Here is a 24243-nt window from a genome sequence, read left to right as displayed (position 1 = left end):
CTGTGGGTTCCTTTAGGGGGGTCTAAATTGACCCATGTAGTCTGTAACAGTATACAAATGGAACCAATTTGGTTCCATTTGTACACTGTAAGAGTTAAGGGGAGACCTTGGAATTTGAAAGTTTGAGAAACACAGTGGTAAGAGTATAATACAACATAATTAGCACGTCTGCTGTGGTTGGAAATGGTCTCCTGCTCTTTCAGAAAGTTAGAACAGTCAGATAGGACACTGTATGGTAGCAGTACTATACATGAAGCTCATTAAGCACAATATCTTTATTGGCCACGGTCATTTCTTGGTAGAACAGTAAAGGTTTGGTCTCCAACATGTTTGACACGGGTTAAAATCCTAGGTAGGACATGAAACTTAAAGGATTCTAAAATATGTTAAACTGATGTGATGTTGGAAGACAGCTGATGAATCAAACTCTAAATGTACTTAATCACACTCACAAGCTCAGGCCCAACACAATAATTTATTTTAAACATCAACACATAATTTTTTTCTGCATATAGGTCTGTCAATACATCTGTTCTGTACAATCACAAAACTAATTTACAAGCTGTGATATTACACTGCTCAACAAAGAGATAACATGAAATGGATGTATGGGAATTTAAGATTTCTTTGATAAGATCAGCCATTCCCTTACATCATAAGGTGTATTCTGCCAATAGTAAACAAACGGCAGACAAGGCAGAAATGACAGTTTCCAAATGTGTGCATCTATATATAAATGACAAGTGAGGCATAACCACGTGCATACAAGTGTGTTTTGCACTTCCTCAAAGAAAGCCCTGTGGACTACTCAAACCCATATATGTAACTGATACTGTATATGTATATTCGTTGAAAGTTGTGAAAACATGAAACCCATCTAAATACTTTTCTTTTTGAAGGATGGACAGGTAAAAGCAATAGAAACTGCCAAAACATCATGCAAAATTGTTAATTAGCAGGTTTTGCTTGCCTGTTATTTTTCTAACATACCCCAGGCAAGTGGGCAGTCCTTATTGTCAAGACCCTGTCAAGTCTGTTATATCATACCTATATACTGTAAGACTCAAGACAACCAACGTAGAACTTCTTTGTCAATGAGTGTAGTAAACATATTTTGTAAATGAAAAATGGACACAAACATTTGATTTGGAATGGAAGATGCACACTGAGAACAATGGTGTCATACTGATGGAACCCCCATTTCATATCAGTAGCACACAAGAACACTTTCACCAAACAGCACTCACAGCATGGCAAAAACAACAATTTAATTTCAACATATAAACATCCATAACGTTACGTTACACTGACTATCTGTGTCTCTGCCCCTGTGTGTGTGTGTGTGTGTGTGTGTGTGTGTGTGTGTGTGTGTGTGTGTGTGTGTGTGTGTGTGTGTGTGTGTGTGTGTGTGTGTGTGTGTGCGCGCGCGCGCTTGTCGGGTGGGTGTTGAATTTATCGGAAGTCTTCAGCAGAGAACATGCCCTTGGCCCTGCGTAAAATGGAGTCCTTGGAGGCGTCATAGGGATGCTCTTTGGAAGGGATCTCCAGCACAGCGGGAATGGACTCCATGTGGCCATCAATCGCATGGCGGATCATCTCAGCAATGAACTGGTTAATCAGGATGATGCCAATATCATTACGGACCAAGAAACTCCTGAAATTAGATGATGAGGTCAGGTCATACACAGTTAAAATCCTCATATTAATGTTGTCCATTTGTAACTACAAATATAACCAAATGGATCAGAAAGCAGGAACCACAGGAGGGGTTTGGGGGGGAATGACCAGAATCACATACAGATCCATCTAGAATATTGTGTAAAAAAAAAGCATTGCAGATGCCATAGCACCCAAAATCATAACTGACTTTGGAGACTTCCCACTGGATTTCAAGCAACTGCCTTCAGAAGGTTGACATTTCTCTATTACAAATCCTTGTTTTGAGTGGTCTTGTGTAATATTGTAATATTTTGAAATATGGACTTTTGATATTCATGAGCTGTATGCCATAAAAAATCAAAATGTTAACAAAAAAAGGTTTGGAATAATTCATTGAATGTGCCATGTATATAGAATTAAATATGAAAGTTTCAAGAAATATATTAAAGTTTCAAGAAAATGTACTTTGACATGGTCTTCTTTGAGAGCAGGACCCCTATATGGAAACAAGCCATAAGCTTTCTTGGACAATCCTTTTAGCAAACCTTGTATTGTATTGTACTTCCCTGTACCCATCTCTGGAAAAAGTTAATAAAGTATTCAATAAAGTCTGTCAAATATTTCTAAGTTAGTCTACTCCATCTACTAATTCCTAAAGAGACTGAAAAAATAAGCCAGTGTTGACTATTTATTTATTTATTTTGAAATCCGCCCCGTTTCAGAGGAAGTCAACAAATCCACATGGATATTGGCCTGTACCTATCCTCTGTTCTGTAGGCTACCCTTTCCCATGCAAACCTAAGATAAAGTCTTCTATCTTCTTCAAGCCTAAATTTGAGATTTGTGTTATCAAAACCACCCTCTCTTCTGACTTAAAAAATGTGCATCCAAACACTTTGGAACTTTTTCTGTGGACGTTGCAGCAGTCCATCCCCATCCCCTTCGGTCACGGACCTCACGGTGAGACATTAATTCATAAAATATGTCATGTTGAAGAGAAAGATGTTTGGTGTTTAGTTTGCACACTGCTGCAGGCGAAAAGGGTTTTGACAGGTAGGCTACACACATCTTCCATGCCCATGGCCAACGTCGTTGTATTTTGTTCTTCTAACGCTATGGACCAGAGCCATCAGTGGTGGAAAAAGTACTCACATTCTTTACTTAAGTAAAAGTATCAATACTGCAAAGTGGAAATACTCGGTTACAAGTAAAAGTCCTGTGTTCATAATTTACTTGAGTAAAGTACAAAAGTATTGGTATCAAAATGTACTTAAAGTAGGCTAGTAAGGCTACCAAAAGTAGAATGTACTCATTGTGCAGAATGTGCCATACTGCCATTTCAAATGTAGAGCCTATACAATATTTTTGAAAATAGCAGATCTTTTCAAATGGCCAAAATGTATAGGGGTGGTTATAATGTATGTTTTGTAATAATTCATGGTAATTCTACACGGCACAGCCATGTCTAGTACCAAACACAGGTGTTTCAATGTGTCTTGATTGGCACAGAACTAATCAGAACACCTGTGTTGGTCCTCAAAATGGCTCGTGTAGGACTACAATTGCAAGCCATGAATATTCGAAATCTGCAAAGTAACTAGTCAAATAATTGTAATTGAGTAAAAATATAATATTTACATACTCTAGTAAAGTAACTTGTGTAATAAATGTACTCAGTTACTTTACACCACTGGACCAGAACAGATAGTCATTCAGACATTCAAGTGTTATAATTGATTGATTGAAGACTTAATTAGTTTATTAGAAGTTTGCATAGGGAAAAGGTACAGTTTATGGCAGTACAGTTCACTGGTACAAGGTCAACTAAAAGGATCAACACCTCTAAAAAGCTTATGAGGCCCTTTTTTAATTAATTAATGTTAGATGTGCACATAGCCTATGTACAAAGCCTGTAGTCTGATGGATTCAAATGAAAGAATGCTCAAAAATATTCCCACGGCTCTGTTGCACTTAAATATGATACCATGTGCTCTAAATCCGAACTGAAACGCTAGCTAGGAGCCTTCTATATTTGTCATAGAGACCTCTTTACATAAAACGAGTCGTTGAATATTTGCTGTATAATTTGTCAGTTCTAAATTGCTCTCTGCGCCCTTAGGTCCATTTGGTTACATTTGTACACTCCCAGAGATAAATTATAATATATATATTACCATATTACAGACTGATTTGAAGGTCATTTCAGCAAAACAGTGCAAACACTTACTTGAAGGTCTCCTCAATCTCTGTGATGCTCGTGTCCTTTTCGACGACCAAGAAATTGGGCTTACGGTTCTTGTTTAGCTCGCCGATCCCACCGAGGAGGAACCCGGTGCACGTGTCCTCATCGCCAATGACTGCGATCAGTTTCCCCCGTCCTGCCATTATTATATTATTATCGATAATCCTGAAGATGACCAACAGTGGAATTAAATGCCAGCTATTGTCAGAGAATCTCTCTGGGTCATGTGAGGAGTCAGCTGACTGGAACTTCCGTTCTGATGAACGCGTCCTGAACTGGTCCTGAATTGCAACTGTGCCCTCTGTCGACTGCCCTGAAACATGGCAGTCATATCATGACAGTCACGGATGCACTTCCACCTGGTCTGTGCACTTTCTCCATTTACGGGCCGTACATCTACATAAACGTTCATATTTCAAATATAAAGTGCTTACCACGTGGCCACTGATGTTACAATTCTGTTCGGGCCCGCAGAAGTATTCGTATCTTCCGTATTGTTGAAGAACAAGCATTTGTATCCAATCGGTGGCCATGTTTCTTATAGCGGCATACTTTATCAGAGTGCAATACACCTCCCAACCGCGTAGTTGAAAGCATAATGGCGAAAAGAACGAAGAAAAGGGCCACGGATCGGATTAAAAATACTTTTTTTATTTGAACAATACAGAAGATACGGGCCCGAACGGAATTCTAACATCCGTGGCAATGGGTTAAGCACTTTACATTTGAAATCTGATCGTTTATGTAGATGTACGGGCCGTAAATGGAGAAGGTGCAAACACCAGGTTGAAGTTCATCCACGACTCCACGTCTGCAGACAGACCCGTCTCCCACGGTCGACTCGTGACAGACACCCGCCCCGCCCCTCCCCTCCCCTCCCCTCCCCTCGCCTTTAAATATGACGTCACGATATTTGTACGTGCAGTCACGTGAAAATACGAAAGGAGGAAATAATACACAGATCCAACTTGGATCCCAGAATCTTTTAACTGAGAATGGTGAGTGTTTCACTACGTTTTTTACTCCTTTTGGTGCGTCATACTCGACACCGATTATCGTCTTAAAGAATGCATTTGCTCATAGTCTTGGATGGACAGTCATGAGTCCATCAACAAAACGAAGCAATTCACACTTCTTGGCTGGCCTGCTAGTTGACGCCTGGAATCAGTTCTGTTGCATTGCATATTCATTGTTTATTATCCTCAGATTAAACCAATACAGCGGTTGGACGGTACAGTTTATGACGCATGTCACATAAACAATGCGCATTGTGATTGAATGTAACATTTGCTTTGAGTCAAGCAAAGGGTTACAATGTGTATTGTAGCGACTACTTCTTCTATATCAAACTACTTCTTCTATATCAAAATTTAAAAGTAGTGCTATGTGGCTCAGTGTGGCTGTAACTGTGACGCGTTGTCCCAACAAAACCAGGGAACTTCTCTCTTGCAGTTAAGGTGATTTATTGGATACAAAATAATAAAGGTAAACAAATGTTGTAGCTACTGAGAATAGGAATTAGGCTATCTGAAATCACAAGGCGTATAAAGTAAATGTAAACGAATGCAAAACGGACAACAGAAAATATGGCTCACCTCACCCCCATTGTCTCACTGAATGCCTGGGCCCAGACACACATCTGATCTAAACCAGTGGTTCTCAACCTGTGACTCGGGACCCCCAAGGGGGTCCCCAAATTATTTTGGGGGGTTCTCAGATCAGATGATTAGCTTAATGTGCAACATTGTTTTCTCACTCAACAGTAAACAAACCAGCATAAAGTTTATGTGTATAGAGGGTATCTGCACATTTTATAAAGTGACAATTTATACATTGCCCAAATTGTCTAATATTATAGGCAGAAATTGTGAAAATAGCCCAGTGCCCTTATTTTATTTCCACAGACCAGAAGACAGAGTGCGCTCGCCACGTCCCGGTGTTTAGACAGATATATTGTGTTGTGTTAATAGATGCATGGTTGCGTCCCCTCTCAAATGAGCACTTGCCCGGTCGGGCAACCTGAAAGCAAAGTCCACCTGCCAGAGAGTTTTATTTACCTGCCGGGGGCAGGTGGGCAAGCTTCAGTGTCAATGCCTGTGGGGGGTCCCCAGTTCATAACTGATTACTTTGGGGGTCGTGGCCTGAAAAGGTTGACCAGTGATCCAAACTACACCTTGATTAGCAGACGCACAGCAGGCACTACTCAATCAATTAGATGTGGGACATCAAAAACAGAGCGTGGGAAAAACCAAACGAAAAGACAAAAATCAATAAACAAAATATACATTTTGGCTTCTACAATGTGTTTGCTATATGTGTTACAGGCGACGGCTGCATTGACACAGGGACTGGAGAGAATCCCTGACCAGCTGGGATACCTGGTGATCAGTGAGGACGGCGTGTTGGCTGTGAGTGTTCTAGTATTCTTGTTTTTATTTGTATTGATTGTTTGATTTACTGCAACGGTGTCTGCAATCTCTAGATCCTGAAATGTTTTCAGTTGGAAAAAAAAGAGAGAATGTGGGGATGTGTTCTCCCGTGTTATATCATATGACATTGTGGACACACATTTCGTAGACCCGTGGCTCTCAAACATTTAATTTCAATTAAGTTTGATTAAGGCCATGGAGTCATGGACCCCTATCTATCTATCGATAGATCAATCGTATAGTATATTATAAATATATATATATATATAACATATCTGTTGCTCTTTTTGATCATCACATTCTGTGCTTATACGTATGGTATCGTGATGCCTCAAAGGCCCTAAAAACAAGGCTCCAAACAGCCCATAACAAACTAATTGGGCTACTGCTTAACCTACCGCTAATCACTTTTTAAGCATGGGGTTGCTCACGGTAGCTGACAGAGTACAGCATCTTGCAATGGGCCTTGTGTACAAGATACACTACACCACTAAGATACCCATGTACCTGACAAAATTCTTCCAAACATTAAGGATGTTCACAATAACACCGGAGGCAGCTCCACAGATCACGTCCAACCCAGATTTGGCTCAAACAAAAGGTTAAATTAGTTCTCCTGCAAAGCCGCTAAAATGTGGAACGCCCTACCGAAGGCCTTAAAGGAGTGTAAATCCCTACCTTCCTTTAAAACGGCTCTGAAAAGCCACTTAGAGGCGGCTGCTACACGTAACTGGTAAAAGAAAACAAAGCCTATCTTTACCTCCCCCCGACCTTTCTATTGTAAATACCATTTATCTTGCATTGTGTTTTACGACTGTTTAAAAAAGAAAATACGGTATATATTTTCTGCATAGGACTGTTTCATTTGTCTGTCATTCAATGTTGTTTGAGAAAAGAAAAGGACCCCAATTGAAACAAGCCCAAAAGCTTTTTTGTACTGTCATGAAACTGTACCATTTCTTCAATCAAATCAATTATGTATAGTTTGGTCACATATATTAGCCTAATGTGATGCTGAAGGAATCGTTCCGTTTGTTCTCAGTCTGCAGGGGAGTTGGAGAATGACGAGCATGTAGCAGGGGTCATGATGCAGATGGTCCGAACGGCCTGCCGCTTCCGGCTACACGGTTCTGCAGAACCTCCCTTCAAACGCATGTCAGGTCAGTACCATGCATGGAAAACATACTGTATATAAATAAACAGTAATGATACACATAGTTGTACAATTTTTACCATAACCACTGTAGTCAGAATTGAGAAATCTGGATGTATACCAGATCATCCTATCATATCTTATTCCTTTCATATATTAAGGACACCTCCGTCCGTCCGTCCGTCCGTCCGTCCGTTCGTCCGTCCGTCCGTCCGTCCGTCCTGCATGTTCTGCATCTCCTCAGCGGGTTGAGCAATTGATCTGAACTTGCACATAGGCATTGACCATTATCATATGCTGACAGTGAAGAAGCCTGTTTTCACTTTCCCAAAATGTAAGCTGTTTTTTTTTTTGTGTGTAAACACCAGAGTTCGGGCTATGGGATCTGTTGTCATGTTTACATCCCTGCTGGTCCTCCCACAATTTTCAAATGATTCCAGTCATACAGTCTGGATCACGGAAGCTCTGTTGATGATCAAGCGATGAAGTGGATGTGAAGCCGCCACCTCCCCACTTCCGTTTTGTCTTTACAGTTAAAATCTAAAGATATTTTAAAGTATTTTTGTCAACGGAAATGACAAACGGGTGACAGCTTCTTGTCTCGGATTTCTGGAGGTGTAGTTCCAGACTATATAGCTTTCGGAGTTTGTGGAATAGTTGGCTATGCAAGACTACAGCGGGGATACACAACACAGTGTTGTCACACACCTAATACTATTTGTCCGGTCAATATTATATTTGGGCACTTGGCTGCTTATCCAGCCTAACAGTGTGTCGTGAGTTAGAGTGGACACACATCGATCCCGACGACCCACGTATATTTATATACACCACACCAATATGTATGAAACCATGCATGGAAGTACACAAGAAATTTGACACAGGAGTGTCTGTGCAGTAGATATCTTTACCATTCGTAATCGTAATATGTAATTTGAACATTGTTTCTCTTGTCTGTTTTCTCCCCTAACAGTCATACACGAAGACTTTGTCTACACAGTGACAGTGTCTGGTCAGAGAGTGTTTGTGGTAAAGCGTCAGAACAACCAGCAAGAGCCTGTGATCGTCTAGCGGCCAGAGTGGGAGATGGTGAAAGGAACGGCTCATTGACCTCATACAGGACTATGCATGGCAACAGATCATGTTTTGCTCAGGACATTTACAGTAGGAGGGTAAAGATCTTAACCGACAGTGATTGTGGGGATGTTATACCATCATGTACTGGACTATGCCTGTCTGTGTATGACATGCAAAGTCATTCACTTTAAGTCATTCATTGTTGAGGGTCTGTGATGTGCAGGGGCTTATGGCTGCACGCACATGCTCTCCTACAGTCCTGCAGAATTGCCTAGCTGTAAATGGGATGATTCATGTTGCAACTCTGCCGTTTGTTAAGAGTTTGTTATAGTCACAATCTGAACTTGTGTTAGTACAAAAGCTTTGACTAGTATTATTGCTAGGGTATTGTGACCCCCCATCCCTATCTCACCTGTTCATTGCTTTATGGTGTATTTTGAGATATGCTTTAAAATTGAGTATTTAAGGGTGAAATAAATCTTGTTTTAAAATCAATCTTATTTAGTTATTAGTGATATCTATCTACATGCTTTTTAAAAGGGTACATGTAATAATCTCTATGTAAAACATGGCCTGATAGCTACCTTTAAAAATAAAACCTGATTAATTTGTTTCTCTCAATTACATAATCTAAATTTGAATCAATGTAGCTGTAACCAGTGGTTTAAGTAACTAAGTACATTTACTTAAGTACAATTTTGAGGTATTTGTATTTTACTTTAGTATTTCCAATACCTATGTCTACTCCACCACATCCAAATATTGTACTTTTACTCCACTACAATTATTTGAAAACTTGAGTTACTAGTTACTTATAATTTTCAAACATTTTGTACTTTTACTTTTGGTACTTTAAGTACGTTTTGATGCCAACACTCACAACCCTCACACCAAAAGACCTATGAGAGTGGAATCCGCGTTCCACTGATGCATTTCAATGAGTGGAGCGGTTTTTGCATAAATCCTCTACTGGCATGAAACCGCTCCATTCTTATTGAAATGAATTGGTGGAACGCAGATTCCACTCTCATAGGTATTTTGGTGTGAGGGTGCCCTTACTCAAGTATCAAGTACATTTTGAATTTCAGACTAACTTGTAAGGGTGCCCTCACACCAAAATACCTATGAGAGTGGAATCCACGTTCCACCAATGCATTTCAATGAGAGTGAAGTGGTTTCATGCCAGCAGAGGATTTCTGCAAAAAACGCTCCCTTCTCATTGAAATGCATTGGCGGAACGCTGATTCCACTCTCATAGGTATTTTGGTATGAGGGCACCCTTAGTATTTATTGCAGTATTTATACTTTTACTTTAAAACATTTGATTACTTTTTCCACCACTGGCATGTGGTTTACTTCACCCGTTTGCTGATACATGTTCTTGTGGAAACACGAAAAGGAGGGGAAAAAACTATTTACTCCGGCAACTCCATTAGTAAACAGACAGAACATATGATAGCTTCTTTCCAACTAACTATTTCCCCTGAGGAACACTGGCAGACAATTAAACAGTTGAGAAGAAAAAAAATACACTTTTATTGCATCATAATAATGGCCCTTGGAAATACTTCAGGTCCTGCATTCTTCACATTGTTAAGGAATGGAACTGGCCCTCAGATTCAGCCCTCTGGAATGAGTCAGTCAGGCAGGGAAAAGAACAAGCTTGACTTCAGCCCCAAGCCAATACCTTCCCTTCTCCTTGAGAAACATCTCTGTGCTGTGCTCTACTCTACCTATCCACCCTGGACCCCCAAAACCCAGAGGCCCAGGGGCCCTACTGCCCATTCCATAACAACAGCACAACCTGCATGTTTCTTTTTATGTTTTTTTGTTTGTTTTTTTGTTAAAACATGCAAATTAAAACATTTTTACTGGTGAGGGAGTTGGGAAGCATGAAGAGAAAAAAAGATAAAAACAGTAAGAAACATCGACACAGGGAATAAAAGGGAAGAATGTTGAAAAAATGACTTCAGAACAGGAACTGAGCGCAAAGTCCATGACTGCACGTTCTACCAACAGACACACTTATAATTTAAAAGAAAATAAAAAAGGAAAAAGGTTGCATCATCTTCCGATGAATTGCTTGATTCCACGCTTGCCACCTTCTCTCCATCTTCCTCACTCTGCACATGTTCAAATCACTCATTCGCTCCGGTCCTGCTCCTTTGTCCTCATTTGCCTAGCGTTTCGACAGCTCATTGGATAGCCAGTCCAGTCCCTCGTATAAACCTGTGCCTTGGGTAGCACAGGTAGCCTGGATGTGCCACTGAGGAGATGAGAAGGAACCTGTTATTCAACAGATCACTTCTACAAATAGCAGCGCTGGACAATCTATTGTGATAATGTAATGAGACTAGGGGCTCTATTATGATCCAGGTCTTTTACTATATAGACATATTTTTTTTTAAATATTTCAAATAGCTGATCTGCAAGCTCACAACGTGCAGATGTAGATCAGCATTTGAAGTATTTAAAAATGTTTTTCAAAATAGTAAAAAAAAGGCAAAGAAGTTAAGGCATAAGACCTGGATCATAATAGAGCCCCCTTGATGTCTTGCATTTTGAATATCGTGATAAGACATATACTGGAAGTGTTATCTTTTCTTGGTTTTAATCACTTGAAGTGAGCTTGTACAGTAGATCAGCTATTTATTTACTATTATAATAAAAGTTAAAAGAATCGATTTGAGCTCATAATGTTAAGTTACAAGTAGTAATATTGTATAATTAACCTGTGAAGTGTTGTGATGCATTGGGAGAAGTAGGTAACTATTGTTGAGAATGGACCGGAAGGGGAGTTGTTACTGTACATAGTGTGTGGGAGGGTCTGGGAGACATGGCATAGTGCCAAATAAAGCTCTGTTTAGAACAGACAAAAGTCATCTTTACAAGCTAACACACAAAGCGTCGCTTGTAGATCTGTTATTTCAGTTTTCTACATTAGTTTTATAATATCACAATACGAATAGAGGCATTTGGTCAAACAAGTGATATTTGATTTTGTCAATATAGAAAGAGTGACTTACAGTTCTGCTGCGCAGGCTCTGCAGGCCCAATTTGTCTGAGAGTTCGCTCACTGGCATAGCATTGGGCAAGTCCTGTTTGTTAGCAAATACCAACAGCACAGCCTCCCTTAACTCATCTTCTTGTAACTACATGGGAGGAAAAAGAACATGTTTTAAAGTGAATTAGTGAGACCAGTGGGAAGATAAAACCATATAATGTATAGTATCCCAGAGGGGCAATGTGACATGACAGCAGGAATATCTAACATATAATTTAGCGAATGTCTGTCTGAGTGAGTGTCTGAGTGAGTGTCTGTCTGTCACAGCGTTTCTCCTCAGTGGCTGGAGCAATTGATCTGAAATCGCATCACCAATAGCATATGAACACACCTGACATAACTGTGAAGCCTGTTTGTCACTTTCACAAATCATATGCTGTATATTAGCATTTTTATGGTGTATCTATTAGTCTGGTCAGTATAGGCAAAATGGCTGCAAAAAATGATGAACATTTGAGCCAATGTTTTTCTGTTCATTTAGGGCCTGAAAAACAAAAAAATGCAAGGAGCCCCAAAAAATACCTAGGCGAAGTGCCTGAAACGGCCACGCCTACTTTTAAGCCTGGGAATGTTGTATCTCGGCTCCTAGAGGTCGCACAGAGTTGACTTTGGGCTCAAAAGATGCGGAAACACCACATTTATATTAGTGTTATGAACAAACATATGCTCTAAAGCCTTTACTTTTTTAGATATTTGTGAAAAACTAGTTTTCACATGGTGTGCAGGCCACATTTCATGTATCAGCTGCTGAAGGTTATAAAGAGTTATATTTGGCATGAATCTCATTTCACATCTATGTTATGAAGTACTAAAAACACACACTAATCTTAAGTCTGCTTAGAAAAAGCTGAGTTGTCTGTGGTTGTTCTTATCATGGGATGTAATTCCGCCTCTGACCACAACTACAGAATGAATGACAGATTGGCGCTGTTTGTATTTCAACTGGATGACTCCACAGGAATTGAAGATGCAGAGCAAGTATTTCAGTAAAGGTAATTTCCTGCAAACATTTGCCAAAATGTGATATTCATGTCTCTTCTGGCCTTCAGTGAGTTTGTTCCTGACCTCTTAGATGACCCATCTTACCAACCCATTCAACCAAGCTCAGTTCATGAGGTTGAACTCATCCATTCCCTTCCCAGATGTCATAAGTAAAGATGCCAGCCTTGTTTTTACAGTTGGCAAAACACAGCATGACCAGTTTGTGCAGGAGAGATTTGTATATGCTCAGAAGGATGTCAATGCGAACATCTCACGAAATGTCCTGAAACTTCCAAGTTCAAGTGGCAAAGTCCAACTTGCTAGCCCTGCAATCAAGCCACCTAAAGGAACCATTGCAAAGCTGAAGGAGGCCTGCAGATCGAGAGAAGAAGAGACAAGGAGGCTCTTTGGTGGTGAATTCACAGGTAAATCTAGTTGATTCAAAGTCATTCAATATTTTAGATTCAGGCACCTTTCATTTTACCAGATTCTCGATACAGTGACGTTCAATGATTCATTTTATAAGTGAATTGATTTGACAGCAGTAATTTAGTTTTGGTTAAACTATTCATTTCAATTACAGGTTTACCAGAAGCCCTGTCAACAAAGGATGGAGATATTTATCACAGCCAAAAGTCTCAAATCCTGAAGGATATTGGTGTACAAGTTCAATCTACAGCCTCAGAGGGACTTGTGATAGATTTATCTGTTCAAGTAAGAATCCTGGCGAAGTCTCTCACCAAAGGCATGACATTCCGGGACTTTGTCATCAAGGTCTTGAACAGCATTGCCAAGATTGGTCATGAGAAGGGAGCCAATCGTATTGATATTGTGGCTGACCTCTACCAGACTATGAGCATTAAGACTGCGACTAGGAAGAATCGGGGGTCAGCAGGTAGTTCACAGATGGCCTTCAGCGAGAATGACACCGTGCCGGAATCTAAGCAATTCTTTGAAGGTTTTCTGTCTAATCAAGATAACAAAGCAGCCCTGAACTTAATGTTTGCCAGGATTGCTAAGGAACAGGCATGGAACTGGAGCAAGGAGTTCTGCATCACCTACGGCAGGAAGATCCTTGCAAACTTTGGCGAAGATTTTGAGATCCAGCTTTATGACCGCATAGAGATGCTTGAGGAGGCTGACAACCGCATCGTTGTCCATGTGATGGACATGCTAAACAAGGGGATCAAGTCAGTTACAGTTAGAACAGTCGACTCTGATGTAGTTGTCATCCTGCTAGGATTCACAACAAAGTTCCTGTCAGTATGTTGTGATTTGCAACTTATCGTCGACTTTGCTGTTCCAGACAAACACAAGTTCTACTCAATCACAGAAGCACACAAGAAGCTTGGTGGCGATGTGGCTGATGCCATGCCTGCGTTCCATTCTTTCAGTGGCTGTGATTCTGTGAGTGCCTTCTTTGGCCACTCAAAAAATGCCCAATTCAAAGCCTGGATGAACCACAGTAAGTTGGCAGAGCTCACTGCTGCATTGAGAGGACTTAGTTGCAGCCCTAATATGGAGACTGTTAAGAACAGCATGGAAGTTATTGAGCCCTGGGTAATGAGCTGGTACAACAAGGCTGGACTGTACGACTGTGCCAGTATAGATGGACTCAGATTCCAGTTGTTCAAGCACTCAGTTAAAGATGATCTGCGAGACCTGCCCCCAAGTCAGGATGCACTTCTACAGCATCTGTTGAGAGCTGCATTCCAGGCAGGATGGCTGTGGGGGAACAGCATTCTACAACTCCCTTGTCCCCCGGTTGTTGAATGGGGATGGACCACCGATGGGGAGGAACTCTTCGTCAGGTGGAGCACAATTTCCGCAGGAGACACATTGTCTCAGGTAACAGGGGTGTGTAGCTGCAGATCTAATGGGGCTGTTAAGTATGACATCATTTTGTAGGCAGAGGACAATTTCTGCCCCCAGTTTCCATGAATCTTTTTACTATTTTTACTATTTACACATTTTTCTTCTCTTTGTTGTTGAAAGGAAAGTGTTAGAATTATACTTTAGTCGTTATTTTTGTCTCGGATCTGTTGAAAATAGCGAGGGACAGAAAATGCTCTGGGGGCAGATTTTCCTCTGCCTACAAAATGATGTCACGGCTTAAAAGCCCCATAAGTGCACCTCATGTTCTTGTGCTGGCAGGGGGATGAAATGTCTCATTTATTGCAAGTGCCTAAGCAAGTGTTTGAATCCCGTGTGATGGGTTCAAATAAAGTTTTTTTTTTGGACTTTGGTTTGCTTTGTTTCTTAGGTGGTTGTTAGGGTGCTGCTCATCTTATAACAAAGCCTCAACTCAAAGACCAGTATGCCCCATGAGTAGATCTGGAACTGCAGGGCCTTAATGAGCAGATTTGGCTTGGGCACTGATCAACTCAGTGATTAAAAAACATGTTTTTCATGAATATCTCGAAAAGTAAAGGTTTTAGGGCATATGTTTGTTTAGAACACTAATATAAATGTGGTGTTTCCGCATCTTTTGAGTCCTAAGTTGACTCTATGCGACCTCTAGGAGCCGAGATACAACATTCCCAGGCTTAAAAGTGGGCGTGGCCGTTTCAGGCACTTCGCCTAGGTATTTTTTGGGGCTCCTTCTATTTTTTTGTTTTTCAGGCCCTAAATGAACAGAAAAACATTGGCTCAAATGTTCATCATGATTTGCAGCCTTGACCCCATATCTGCCCCAAACTGACCAGACTATATATCTATTTAGCCTACAGTACCTTTTGTGACCACACATGTTAAGGTAGGGGCGCTGTTGTTCAGGCCATGCACAATCACACACAAACCCACACACACACACACACACACACACACACACACACACGGGGGGGGGGGGGGGGGGGGGGAGTGTGTGTGTGCAGGCGGGCGGGCGGGGGGGGGGGTTCTGGCCCTGTTACAGATGTTGTCCAAAAATCATGCAGATTGGTACACAGTATCTCTGTAGCCGTTAAATGGAACGGGTATTTCTTACATTGATGCTCCTACATATTAGCATGCAAGCACCAGTTAAAGTTACTTTCCATCCCTCATATACTGTGTGCACAGTGCACATCCCATAACCCACACACTGCACATCATTTCGGAGCTCATATCTTTGAACGGGTAAGGGCTAGTCCTATGTAAACAATGTCATTATTCTCTGCCAATACAAGTAGTCCTTGTACTTTATCTTGTCTCAGTATGATGTCCCATCGAAAAAAGATAAAGGTACGAAAAAATATTATGCTAATGAACTTTGCTTCTTACCATTTTTACCAGTTCCTCTGCCGACTCTGCTACTCTCTCTCTATCGTTGCTGTCAACAACAAAGATAAGACCCTGCAAAACAACCCAAGTTCAAAGATCAACGCAACATACTTGTTAAATCAGTTGGATTACACAACAATATAACTGAACACCAATTGGAAGATTCTCAGTGTAAGTTACAAAACGACAACTGTGTGTGTGTGTGTGTGTGTGTGTGTGTGTGTGTGTGTGTGTGTGTGGGGCCATCTGGAGTGAGTGTGAAAATAAAGTGGCCCTCTCCATCATCAAAGTTGCCCACCCCTGCCCTAAGCTATGGAACACCCTAGCTGTGGCAATCACGAAAGCTGATTCCCTGGCATCTTTTAAAACACTTTTAAAAACACACCTGTTAAGGAAAGCCTTCCCCTAATCACCTCATTTGCCATAATTGTGTTGTGTGTTTTTATTGATTTAGTTTTTTATTGTTTTGAAAAGTGCTATATAAATAAAGTTATTACCCAATAACAGTATAAATGCCAACATCAAAAAGCCAATGGTGATATGAGCAGCAAAGAAAAAGGCCAAAGCCCTGCTCTTGTACCTGTGTGTTCTGGAAGTAGTGTCTCCAGAGAGGTCGGATCTTGTCCTGGCCACCCACATCCCACACCGTGAAGCAGATGTTCTTGTATTCTACGGTCTCCACATTAAAACCTGACGGGAAACAGTGAGAAGGGGTGGTGTTGACAAAGAGAGCCAAAGCACAAATAAGAAACGAGACCTGGAAGCTAAAGTAAACATCAGCATAACACAATTAATTAAATTACCAAAATAACAGAAGAAAAAAGAAAAAAAAATTGACTTGAGATGTCTTTATCTGATCTTGCTTGGACCATTTACTACATATTTTGGCTACTGCCTGCCGAGTTATGCCTTATCAACCGATCTGCCTTCAAACAAGCCTAAACAGCTCTTGAGGCAGTGGAACTCTACTGTCGCCACCCCAAAGCATTAGAATCATGCCATCAAAATCTAGCCCCCTTCCCAAATTGTGTCAGACTTATAACCACATAAATCCTAGCATCTCTATTCTGGGGGTAAACATTGGCTATTTTGGCTACAAAGATTTGGTGTAGGAGGCGAAGGGGAGTGATGAGTCGCCCTGGTCAATTTACATAGGGTTTGATGGTTAAGATAAGATTAAACATTTACCCTATAACACGTCTCATGTGTTCACTTGCTGCATTGTTTAAGCATTACAGGATGGATATATGGTGAACCATATGTGCATGTTACCATAATTAAGGAAAATATGGACACTACTATGTTGATACTAAACAATATCTTGTCCATTCTCATAGGATCATTATTAAGTGTCCTGTTTGCTTCGTTCAAACCACTGAATTTAAGGGACCAAGATTATTGTGACTCATAATCACTTTACATGACATTTTCGGACTATGGCGAATGTTAATTTACCAATGGTTGGAATAGTGGTAACGATTTCTCCAAGCTTCAGTTTGTACAGGATTGTCGTCTTTCCAGCAGCATCCAAACCAACTGCAAAAGAACATACACAAATAAGACACACTTAATTTCAGCTAATAATAGATTATTACTGTACTACCAGCCAGGATAACATGATAAAACAGCCTATCAAAACATGATATGACACATCATTTCAGACCATCAGGCTTTTGGGGTTTTATGTGGCAGGTGTCAAAAGTTACCACAGGGATAATAACTGGTTTTATGTATTAGCCATTAACTCCATTAATATCCTTAACTCCTTATTTGTAACTCTTGAGAACATGGAACCAAACAAGTCAACTTGGTTCAATGTGTACATTCTCGGAGTCAAATCAACAAAGGCTTTTACTGTGTAGATCATAAAAGGTGTTTACCTTTTATGATCTACTCACCAGTAAAGGCCACCTGTTACAGTTAGAGTACAGAGACTATGCAGCAGCCAGGCTGAAATAACTAAGCTACGTTACAGTATCGTTGTATGGATGTTGTTATTAGCCATACAGTGTCTCCAAACTACCCAAATGACATAGATTAACAAATCGTGTTTTATGTGGCGAGGGCCATGTTTAAATGACACAAATGCTGACTAAAACGATCATTATCCTTCACACCCATCATCATCACCATCAAAAAAGCAGAGAGCAGTATTGATGACACAAGTGACAACCCCGGTGTCTGATCTCAATGCTAACCAGCTAGCTCATACATCCTGATCAATGCTCACCCATAAGTATCCTCATCTGTTTCTTGCCGAAAATCTTGGAGAATAGCGACGAGATAGTGAGGCCCATGATGTGACAGGTCCCGATGAGACGACAAAAGGACAGTTAATGGATGTTTTGGGGGTCTGCTCGTTGTGGAACAGGAGGACAGTGAGGGACAGTGAGAGTCAGTGGGCGCAGCAGCCTTCCCTTTCAGTCTCCTCCTTGATGCCACGTCCAGGCCAACGCGGAATAATTGACGTCACTCGTTTTTCATTTAACTTTATTAAAAAAAAAAAAAAACACACACACATTGACATTATTACAGAGGCGTCAATTGGGTATGGCAAGCTATGGCAGCTGCCATACCTTGGCTACAGGTGGAAATAATAAAATGTACTTTTCATTGTGTGCCTGTTGCTAAGGTATGGCAACATGACTGGTGTCTTGCACGCGCGCACCAGTTATGTTGCCATACCTTAGCTTTTGCTGAACTGACGCCACTGCATTATTATCTGATTAGAACCTTATCAATGTATCTCCCAGCCAGGTTATACTTTGATAAAGGTGAGATGAATACAAAGTACAAAAGTATTGTTATAAAAAAAGTATCAAATGTAGGCTAGAAAGTACTACTCGTTATGCAGAATGGTTGTCCCATTTCACACGTTTTCAAGTGTAGCCTATAAATCTCTTTGAAAATATAGATCTACAAGCTCACAATGCGTGACATCGCGACGCATTGTGAGCTTGTAGATCGTCTATTTTCAAATTACTGTATGTTTTGTAATAATAATACAAATATACAAAGTAACTAACTAGTAGACCTATGACATTTTAAAATAATTGTAGAGGAGTAAAAAGTACAATATTTGGATCCGAGATGTAGAGGAGTATAAGTAAAAGTATTGGCAATTGGAAATACTCAAGTGAAGTACAAACAATTCAAATTTGTACTTATTAAATGTAGTTACTTTACACCACAGCCTCCCAAGTAACGTTAATGCCTGGCATTATTATAATTAACATTTAACATTACTCAAGAAGTGAATGGTAAAGGATGAACAGAGGGTATTATGTGCTGACAGTGCTGTTGTTTGTATTTATTTATATTTATAATATGCATTTATTTATGTGAGTGCCACTGTCCCCGCCTCCAGCTCCACTCATTCACGTCACCAACCAACATGGCTGCGTTTTCTGACGTCCACAGACAACTTGTCATGTTACAGTTTATTTTCTGACGGTTTTCTCTTCCCTTCATCAACCCAAGACCCCGTTGGCATCAACTTCCATGAAGTCCCTGATGTGTATTCCATGATTCAAAGGTAGGTATGATGAGCCTTTGTAACGTAATGCTAATGCTCGGCTATAATAATGTCGTTATTGCTAGCGAAACGGTTCTTATTTAGTGAGCCATTGTGTTCTCCGTGCGGCGACTTGAACAAAATGCTCTCACTCTGTCTGTGTTATCATCAGCAAGCAGCAGATACGTGTTCTGGCCTGGGTGTTGTGAAACTCAAGTAGGGCTGTCACGATTAATACATAATCGTCTATTCGCGATTATTTTTCATATTCGCGAATATTTTTCATATTCGCGATTATCGTCAATTATCTAATTTAATTAAAAAAGTAGTGAGTTTTGACAATAAAACCATTCTTAAACAAGTTAAACCTCACGTCAACACTTGCATTCTTGAATGCGCCTCCCCCTTGTTGCCACGGGGACCCGTGAACGCTCAATGCTGGTCCTCCTCAGTCAGTCAACACAACAGCAGCACGGCACGCACTGTCACACAGCACAGGCAGGCTGGCTGGCTAACTAAAAATGCGTAAACAGTTTGTTTTTTCCAGACGGTCGGAACAGACACATGTACCATACACATCCCGGGACTATATATTCCTTTTGATACGATACAGAAAAAGGCGTTCACTTTCGTTTCAACACAGAGGACTGGAGTCAGTGCCTTTACTGCAGCTTAGCTTAGCATAGCTCTGGTCCATAGCGTTAGTGGAGTTCTCCCTCCACTAACGCTATGGACCAGAGCTAAGCTTCACTGCTGCTCTCTCTGCTGTGGAGAGAGAGGATGATGATGATGATTACACACAGACGGCGACTAACTAACTATAGATGTTGGATCGTGGTCGTGATAAACATTAGGCCTATTAGGCTACTGTCGCTATTTTCAGCTGTCGGCTATTTTTGCAGTTGTCTGCTATTTTCACAACGCAGCGCGACGCGTTGTGAGCTTGTAGATCGGCTATTTTCACAACCCACCGCGACGCGTTGTGAGCTTGTTGATCGGCTATTTTCACAACGCAACGCGACGCGTTGTGAGCTTGTAGATCGGCTATTTTCACAACGCACCGCGACGCGTTGTGAGCCTACAGATCGGCTATTTATTTTCAAAAACTACGGTATAAAATAGGGCTAAAGTTAGCAAGTAAATGTACTTAATAGTTACTTTACACCACTGAACTGATGTTTAAAAAGCAATTAAATTGCTCATTAAGGTACAGTGTGAGTATGAGCTCAAAGCCTATTATCATAGTGGCATAAAATGAAGGGGGGAAAAAAGACGATATATTCGTCAATCGGCGATTATTTGTATGACAATTAATCGTCTGGAGAAAATCCTAATCGTGACAGCCCTAAACTCAAGCATTGTTATATCGGCTATTACGGCTAACGTAGTTTTTACCTATGAGTTTTATATGTAGCCATCAATAATGCTATGGTCATTTGAAACGTCACAACACGTCAATGATACAAGTACCAATGATACGCCTCAACAGATGATGCAACGTCACATGTTCACAGCACACAAGCTCATCATCCAACGCGGAATCGATAAGTGTCTGTCAGTCACACACACGTCATCATAAAAGCAGCAACATATGTGTTCATTTTTGCTATGGCTGGTTTCATCAATTCTCTCACCGTCACTTGATATCACGAGCTGTCTCTGCTAAACCTGGATTGTTACCTTACTTGACTTTTTTGTTCTGTCTTGGCTTTGCAGCTGAGCCAGATGAGCATGGATTCAAGCTGACCTACATTATTCTTTGGCTCAAACTAGTCACAAAAAGCCATGGAGAAGTTTGGGATGAGTTTTGGGGGCGGGCCTGGCAAGAAAGAGCTGCTGGACACGATTGATGCACAGAAGAAGCAGTTAGGCCAGTACCAGACCCGTTTAAAGGATGTGGTCAGGGCTTACAAGAGCCTGCTGAAGGAGAAGGAGGCTCTGGAAGCCAGTCTGAAGGTGCTGACCGTATCGCAAGAGGTTGACCTCAGCCATCGAGGAGACGAGGACAATGCCAGCGGCTTTGGCTCTGCCTCTGTGTCCTCTGACCTTCCAGATGACCACTGCTCCCTGCACAGCGAGGACAGCGTCGACACGGCCGCCTCCGCAGACACGGCCACCAGCATCACTAGCGGAAGCACCCGAGGCGAGCAGGTGGAGGAGGAACAGGTATTGGGGGAGGCGGGAGTGCCCGGCCCCGGCGGACACTCATCGACCCAGAAGTCTGAGACGGAGGCCAGTGGATCGGAGAGCGGCATCAGCTCCAGCAGCAGTGGAGGGGCAGACCGGCCCCCGCCTACGCCCCCCCTCTGTGGCGCTGCCACCGTGGAAGCGGACAGGAGAGTTCTTCAGCTGAGGACTCAGCTGAACACCCTCACCAGCTCGCTGGCCACGGTCTCTCAGGAGAAGTCCCGGATGGAGGCCAACTTTCAGGCGGACAAAAGGATCATGAAACAGGAGATAGAGGAGCTACAGGGCAGGCTGGAGGAGATCAGGAGGCAGCACGAGGCTGAGCTGCAGGCCCTGCAGGAGCAGCTGGCGGAGAGCAAGGCGCGGGTCATCACCCAGCAGCACGAGAGGGCGCAGGAGCAGGGCGACCACGCCCTCATGCTCCGTGAGCTCCAGAAGCTCCTGCAGGAGGAAAGGGATCTGAGGCAGGACGCCGAGCTGAGGCTGGAGGACACCAAGGAGACGCTGCTGGAGTTCACCCAGGTGGTAGACCGGGGGACGGAGTACGAGGCGCGCCTGAAGGAGGCCATACAGGAGCGGGAGGAGATGAGGAGGAGGCTGCAGGCTGCAGAGGCCGAGAAGAACAAGCCCGATCCCAGGGTGGAGGAATTGCAGCAGGAGCTGGTAGAGCTTAAAGCTCTCTATCAGCAGCAGCTGCATCAGGAGATCAGCAAGGTTTGGACAAACACCACTTGTGTAAAAATATATATAATCAACAACACAATTCTCCCACATACAGCTGCAAAAGTAGATGTTGCGTGATGTGTGTCTAATTGTCTGTTTGTGTTTTTATACTCTGGCAGGCAACACAGGCAGATGATCGTGCACGGGACCAAGCCCAGGCAGAAGAAGGTAGGGTTGCTAGTCTGGAGGAGCGCGTGTCCGAGCTCTCTGAGCTGCTGGGTGTGTGCGAGAAGGCCAGGCAGAGGGACCAGCAGACGGCCCAGAGGCTGAGGGAGCGCATCCTTCAGCTGGACACAGAGAACAAGACCCTGGCTATCGCCGCCACCAGCCGGGGCTCCTCTGACTTGAACATAGACGAGGCCAACCTGGATGTGAACGTCCTAAAAGAAAAGATGGCGAAGGTCAAAAGGCTGCTGCTGATGGCTTCTCAAAGTAACCCGGAGGAGACGTTGGAGATCGAGAAGGTGGCCGAGATGGAGACCGTGAAGGCCGGCACAGAGACGTCCGACGGCGAGAAGGCCTCAGCCCTCTACTACCAGCAGGAGCTACGGCAGTTAAAGGAGGAGTTTGAGCGGTACAAATTGCGGGCCCAGGTGGTGCTGAAGAACAAGAACGCCAAGGACGGTAGCCAAGCCAAGGAGCTGGAGGAGACCCGTGACCAGCTTGCTGAACTCAAGGAGAAGTACATCAACCTTAGAATCCATAGCGACGAGGCGGAAACCAAGCACCGACTCGACCTTGAGGACCGGCAGCAGCAACAGGTGGCTCTGCTGCAGAACCACAAACAGGATCTGGAGCGGGCTGAGGCCGTGCACAGAGATAGCCTGCTGAAGATGGAGGAGGAGCTGCACAAGCAGAGGGACCGCACAATGGCTCTGCTGACTGAAAAAGACCAGGAACTGCAGCGTCTGCGCTCCACTGTCTTAAGCTATGGCCTGTCGGGCCACCGGGGCCATAGCAGCAGCGACGAGGGAGACAGGGCCATCGACTTCAGAGCCATGGCAGACGGGGGCAGCTCCAACAGCGATGAGGCCCTCGTGGATGACCTTGCCCGGGACGAGAGCGATGTTATCGCCCAGGCCCTGAGGCTGGCGGGGCCCAACGAGTCCACCTTGCTCCTGTACGCCGAGCAGCTGGCCCGGAAGGAGGTGGAGATCGTATCATTGCGCAGACTGAAACACCGCCTGGAGGATGACCTACATCAGCTGCAGGGGAAGCTCATCGCAAACGGGGAGCGGTACGAGGAGGAGGTGGCCGAGCAGAGAGATCAGCTGGACAAATTGCTTAGAGACCAGGGCAGGGAAGGTTCAAACCTTGAATACCTTAAAAATATAATCTATAAATTCCTCACTCTTCCTGACCTCAGTGGACGGCAGCAGACCCTTACTGCTATACTGACCATCTTGCACTTCAGCCCCCAGGAGAAACAGGCTGTGTTGAAACTGCAGTCACAGTCGTGGTGGCAGCCAGGGAAGCTATAGTATATCTGATGGAGTGAAAAGGCTCACCCCTAGTCTTTACAAAGGAGAACTACTACTACTGTTTTTCTCAAACAGTTCACATGTGTTTTTCCTCTATAAAGTATATTTATTTTGGTGTGGTGTTTGGGCAAACCACTTCACAGTCAAACGCAATTATTGACACAAGGCCTAGGCTTCCCAGTTTGCTGTGAGAATCATTGTTTGGTTACATAGCATCAGAGTACAACTTCACTGGAATAACTGAACAAGTTTTATAACATTTTTCTTCTTAAATGAAGGGAATTACAGTATTATAAAATGCCTTTGCCGAATTTTCATTCCAAAAATGAGACATTTCTCAACCCACTCGGATATTTGCAATCATTTGTGTATTTAAACCAGTTTTTCCAAACAAATTATATTAGAGTGATTAGGCTATACCATGTGCATTATGTAGCTTTAATGCTTGGTCTCTTGTACATTAAGTATTGTGTAT

At 42.5% G+C, this 24243-nt stretch overlaps 4 protein-coding genes across 5 annotated transcripts; 2 read left to right on the top strand and 2 right to left on the bottom strand.

The window, feature by feature from the left end:
* Positions 1-456: 456 nt before the first annotated feature.
* atp6v1f (ATPase H+ transporting V1 subunit F) lies at positions 457-4697 on the bottom strand. 2 transcript variants are annotated; one of them, XM_080754005.1, is made up of 3 exons: positions 4597-4697; positions 3887-4359; positions 457-1654 (listed from the first exon to the last, which is right to left on the bottom strand). In XM_080754005.1, exons 2-3 carry the CDS (start codon positions 4042-4044, stop codon positions 1453-1455), a joined length of 360 nt encoding a protein of 119 aa, XP_080610131.1. In that variant the 5' UTR covers positions 4045-4359; positions 4597-4697; the 3' UTR covers positions 457-1452. The 2 variants fall into 2 exon arrangements, with proteins under 2 accessions (XP_080610131.1, XP_080610132.1); XM_080754006.1 differs by lacking the exon at positions 4597-4697 and having other exon boundaries at positions 3887-4414.
* Positions 4698-4831: 134 nt separating this feature from the next.
* lamtor4 (late endosomal/lysosomal adaptor, MAPK and MTOR activator 4) lies at positions 4832-9106 on the top strand. The gene is made up of 4 exons (XM_080754007.1): positions 4832-4899; positions 6226-6309; positions 7373-7490; positions 8457-9106. The coding sequence occupies exons 1-4, from the start codon at positions 4897-4899 to the stop codon at positions 8552-8554; spliced, it is 303 nt and encodes a 100-aa protein (XP_080610133.1). The 5' UTR covers positions 4832-4896; the 3' UTR covers positions 8555-9106.
* Positions 9107-10072: 966 nt separating this feature from the next.
* LOC308308585 (ADP-ribosylation factor 5) lies at positions 10073-18269 on the bottom strand. The gene is made up of 6 exons (XM_080754004.1): positions 18094-18269; positions 17319-17399; positions 16444-16553; positions 15864-15935; positions 11587-11712; positions 10073-10826 (listed from the first exon to the last, which is right to left on the bottom strand). Exons 1-6 carry the CDS (start codon positions 18158-18160, stop codon positions 10740-10742), a joined length of 543 nt encoding a protein of 180 aa, XP_080610130.1. The 5' UTR covers positions 18161-18269; the 3' UTR covers positions 10073-10739.
* A 1006-nt stretch (positions 18270-19275) lies between these two features.
* Positions 19276-24224, top strand: gcc1 (GRIP and coiled-coil domain containing 1). The gene is made up of 3 exons (XM_080753996.1): positions 19276-19398; positions 21094-22278; positions 22407-24224. Exons 2-3 carry the CDS (start codon positions 21163-21165, stop codon positions 23766-23768), a joined length of 2478 nt encoding a protein of 825 aa, XP_080610122.1. The 5' UTR covers positions 19276-19398; positions 21094-21162; the 3' UTR covers positions 23769-24224.
* Positions 24225-24243: the final 19 nt, after the last annotated feature.

Source organism: Nannobrachium achirus (assembly GCF_963921795.1).
Source record: "Nannobrachium achirus genome assembly, chromosome: 23".
In the NCBI taxonomy this organism is placed as follows: domain Eukaryota; kingdom Metazoa; phylum Chordata; class Actinopteri; order Myctophiformes; family Myctophidae; genus Nannobrachium; species Nannobrachium achirus.
Note: the sequence above shows the minus strand (reverse complement) of the source record. Positions and strands in the feature narration are given on the sequence as shown.

What these genes read in the sequence shown, in the direction of transcription:
- atp6v1f (XM_080754005.1), bottom strand. Translation starts at nt 4,044, where the DNA reads ATGGCAGGACGGGGGAAACTGATCGCAGTCATTGGCGATGAGGACACG. An exon ending in GAGATTGAGGAGACCTTCAA is followed by an intron (nt 1,655 to 3,886) that starts GTAAGTGTTTGC and finishes ATCTAATTTCAG; the next exon opens with GAGTTTCTTGGTCCGTAATG.
- lamtor4 (XM_080754007.1), top strand. An exon ending in GTGAGGACGGCGTGTTGGCT is followed by an intron (nt 6,310 to 7,372) that starts GTGAGTGTTCTA and finishes GTTTGTTCTCAG; the next exon opens with TCTGCAGGGGAGTTGGAGAA. An exon ending in TCCCTTCAAACGCATGTCAG is followed by an intron (nt 7,491 to 8,456) that starts GTCAGTACCATG and finishes CTCCCCTAACAG; the next exon opens with TCATACACGAAGACTTTGTC.
- LOC308308585 (XM_080754004.1), bottom strand. Translation starts at nt 18,160, where the DNA reads ATGGGCCTCACTATCTCGTCGCTATTCTCCAAGATTTTCGGCAAGAAA. An exon ending in TACCACTATTCCAACCATTG is followed by an intron (nt 16,554 to 17,318) that starts GTAAATTAACAT and finishes GTTTCCCGTCAG; the next exon opens with GTTTTAATGTGGAGACCGTA. An exon ending in CAGAGGAACTGGTAAAAATG is followed by an intron (nt 11,713 to 15,863) that starts GTAAGAAGCAAA and finishes CCTCCCATGTAG; the next exon opens with TTACAAGAAGATGAGTTAAG.
- gcc1 (XM_080753996.1), top strand. Translation starts at nt 21,163, where the DNA reads ATGGAGAAGTTTGGGATGAGTTTTGGGGGCGGGCCTGGCAAGAAAGAG. An exon ending in TGCATCAGGAGATCAGCAAG is followed by an intron (nt 22,279 to 22,406) that starts GTTTGGACAAAC and finishes ATACTCTGGCAG; the next exon opens with GCAACACAGGCAGATGATCG.